The sequence below is a fragment of the Laetiporus sulphureus genome (genome assembly GCF_001632365.1).
Source record: "Laetiporus sulphureus 93-53 unplaced genomic scaffold LAESUscaffold_162, whole genome shotgun sequence".
Classification (NCBI taxonomy): Eukaryota; Fungi; Basidiomycota; class Agaricomycetes; order Polyporales; family Laetiporaceae; genus Laetiporus; species Laetiporus sulphureus.
In genome coordinates, this window is record NW_024468671.1 from 1 (window position 1) to 2,007 (window position 2,007).

General features: G+C 56.0%; 1 protein-coding gene across 1 annotated transcript; it reads left to right on the forward strand.

The window, feature by feature from the left end:
* Window positions 1-29: 29 nt before the first annotated feature.
* LAESUDRAFT_765369 (uncharacterized protein) lies at window positions 30-1,236 on the forward strand (the record flags this gene model as incomplete). Its single annotated transcript, XM_040913653.1, has 5 exons — window positions 30-176; window positions 244-382; window positions 455-485; window positions 542-605; window positions 787-1,236. Coding segments are annotated over 5 exons (831 nt in total), but the record flags the coding sequence as incomplete, so codon positions are not given.
* Between the last annotated feature and the right edge of the window lie 771 nt (window positions 1,237-2,007).

Here is a 2,007-nt window from a genome sequence, read left to right on the forward strand (position 1 = left end):
GTTTACTAACAAAGTGTCCGTTTCGTAGCGAGGAAGGCATTTCGCCCTTCGAGGAGCTGTTCCTCTATGCATGCCCCAAGTTCATCTCAGCGAACCCACCACCATACGAGGACCCCGAACTGCTCGCGGCCTACGTCGAGGATCCCCCAGTAGAGCCCGCGCTCTTCCTTTCCGAGGTACGCGCACAGGCCCCGGTGCCGACTCTGCGCAGCTTCCTGGCTGTTCACGTCGTTGGACGCGAAGAAACTCGCCAACTTCCTCGACGCGGATGAGGAGGAGATGGTACAGCAGATGATGGTTATGAACCAGGCGAGTCGGAGCATAAGCCGTCTCGAGAACGACAAGGGCCTGCTGGATGGCCTTGGATTTCGTGATCGACGAGGTATGGATGCATTCTCATGCCTGTGATCGGTGCATTCCTGACAGCGTTGTTAGAACATGGTGCATATCGCAGAGTCGACTGTTGGACGGCGCTTTGCGGGGTGGTTCATCTGGAACACACTTAACACGCGCAGCGCGTGTCTGATACGCTCCGCAATAGCCCGCTTCCTGTTCCACCAAAGCCTGTTGCGCAGAAGCCTGCAGCGAATGGAACGATGACTTCGGTGCTCGCTGACGCGGGATGCAGCTTGACATGATTCTAGCGAACAGGCTGTCACTTACAGTACCCGATCTCTGAGACGGCCGCCAGTGAGTATTCTGTTAATGGCTCGCCATTGACCTGGATGACACAGGATACAAGGTTACTTGGCACGCCCGCTCACCCACCGCAACGGCATGCAATAGGCTGATGCCATCCTCCACCACCATGTGTCGGCTTCGATTCACCTCCCTGCAACATACGTGCACAATGAGCTCGAACATCTGCTCCTCAAGCAGTCGATGCCAACACCAGACTGTGGGGAGCCAGCCCGACCGAACCGAGGAGAAGACGACTGGGCAGAGGCTGGCGCGGGCACGACGGACGCAGGATCCGGTGCACGTCTAGCCTCAGGAGGGTGCCATCTGACCGCGCTGGTCTGCCGCTCCCCACGCGTATCTCCGTGCACGAAGCACATGGCTGCAGCTGGCGCGACCGCTGAGAACGAGGTCGCGGGAACGTTTCAAGCGGTTCTCACTCGAGAATCTGCACGTCGAGGCCGTTCTTCTAACGCTCCCGTCGCATCGCGTCTGATCAGGTGTGCGACCGTCAACGCGGAGAGGAGTGGTTGCGTTCACGTACGAGGACGTGGGTGATCTACTCCTATCCTCGATTTATTACACTATTCTAGTGTACATTTTTACATGGCTGAATACAAACATGACTATATTTAAGATGATTCATCAAACATCGAGCGCGATAAGGGCCACGGACAGGGACTCACGGTATTGTACGATGTCAAAACGTGTCTTGGATCGCGAAGAGAATATGCGTGAACAACGAATGGGAGGCAGGCAGCCTTTGCTGGCTGTCTTCTCTGCACCCAGACCGGTCTGCATGAAGAGAACACTCGGCTAGCCTGGAGCGAGCGATGTTCGGGCTCAGAGACCCGTGGCCAGCAGAATGAGGTCTAGATGGAACGCACGGATGCGATGAAGAACCTGGTGGATGTTTGATGCGGGGATGACTCACGGGAACCCTCTTCGACGGCTCTTCTTTGGTAAAACTCACACTCAAAACGGAAGATGTGAGAGGGCGAAAAATGACTCGGCCGCTCAGATGAAGCCCAGAGCACTTCGAAGTGGCCTAGATGTGTTTGAGCGAACAAAGAGCTCAGAGTTCACCAAACATTCCATGCCATGGAAGCTTACCAGAAAAGATGAGACCCGAGGTCAGCGTGCAAAGGAAGTGCAGGGCTTACCGCACTTTGCCTTGACACGGGCAGGGCCCGAGATGGCTTCAGAGAAACGAATTGGATCCGGAAGCTGACCGAGAGCTTCTATCTGTCGCTGCCCTCGTCAAGCGAGTTGGCGCGATCTCTACGAGCAGAGGGATTCCCTGTTAGCGTGATCGAGAAACCAGCCGCA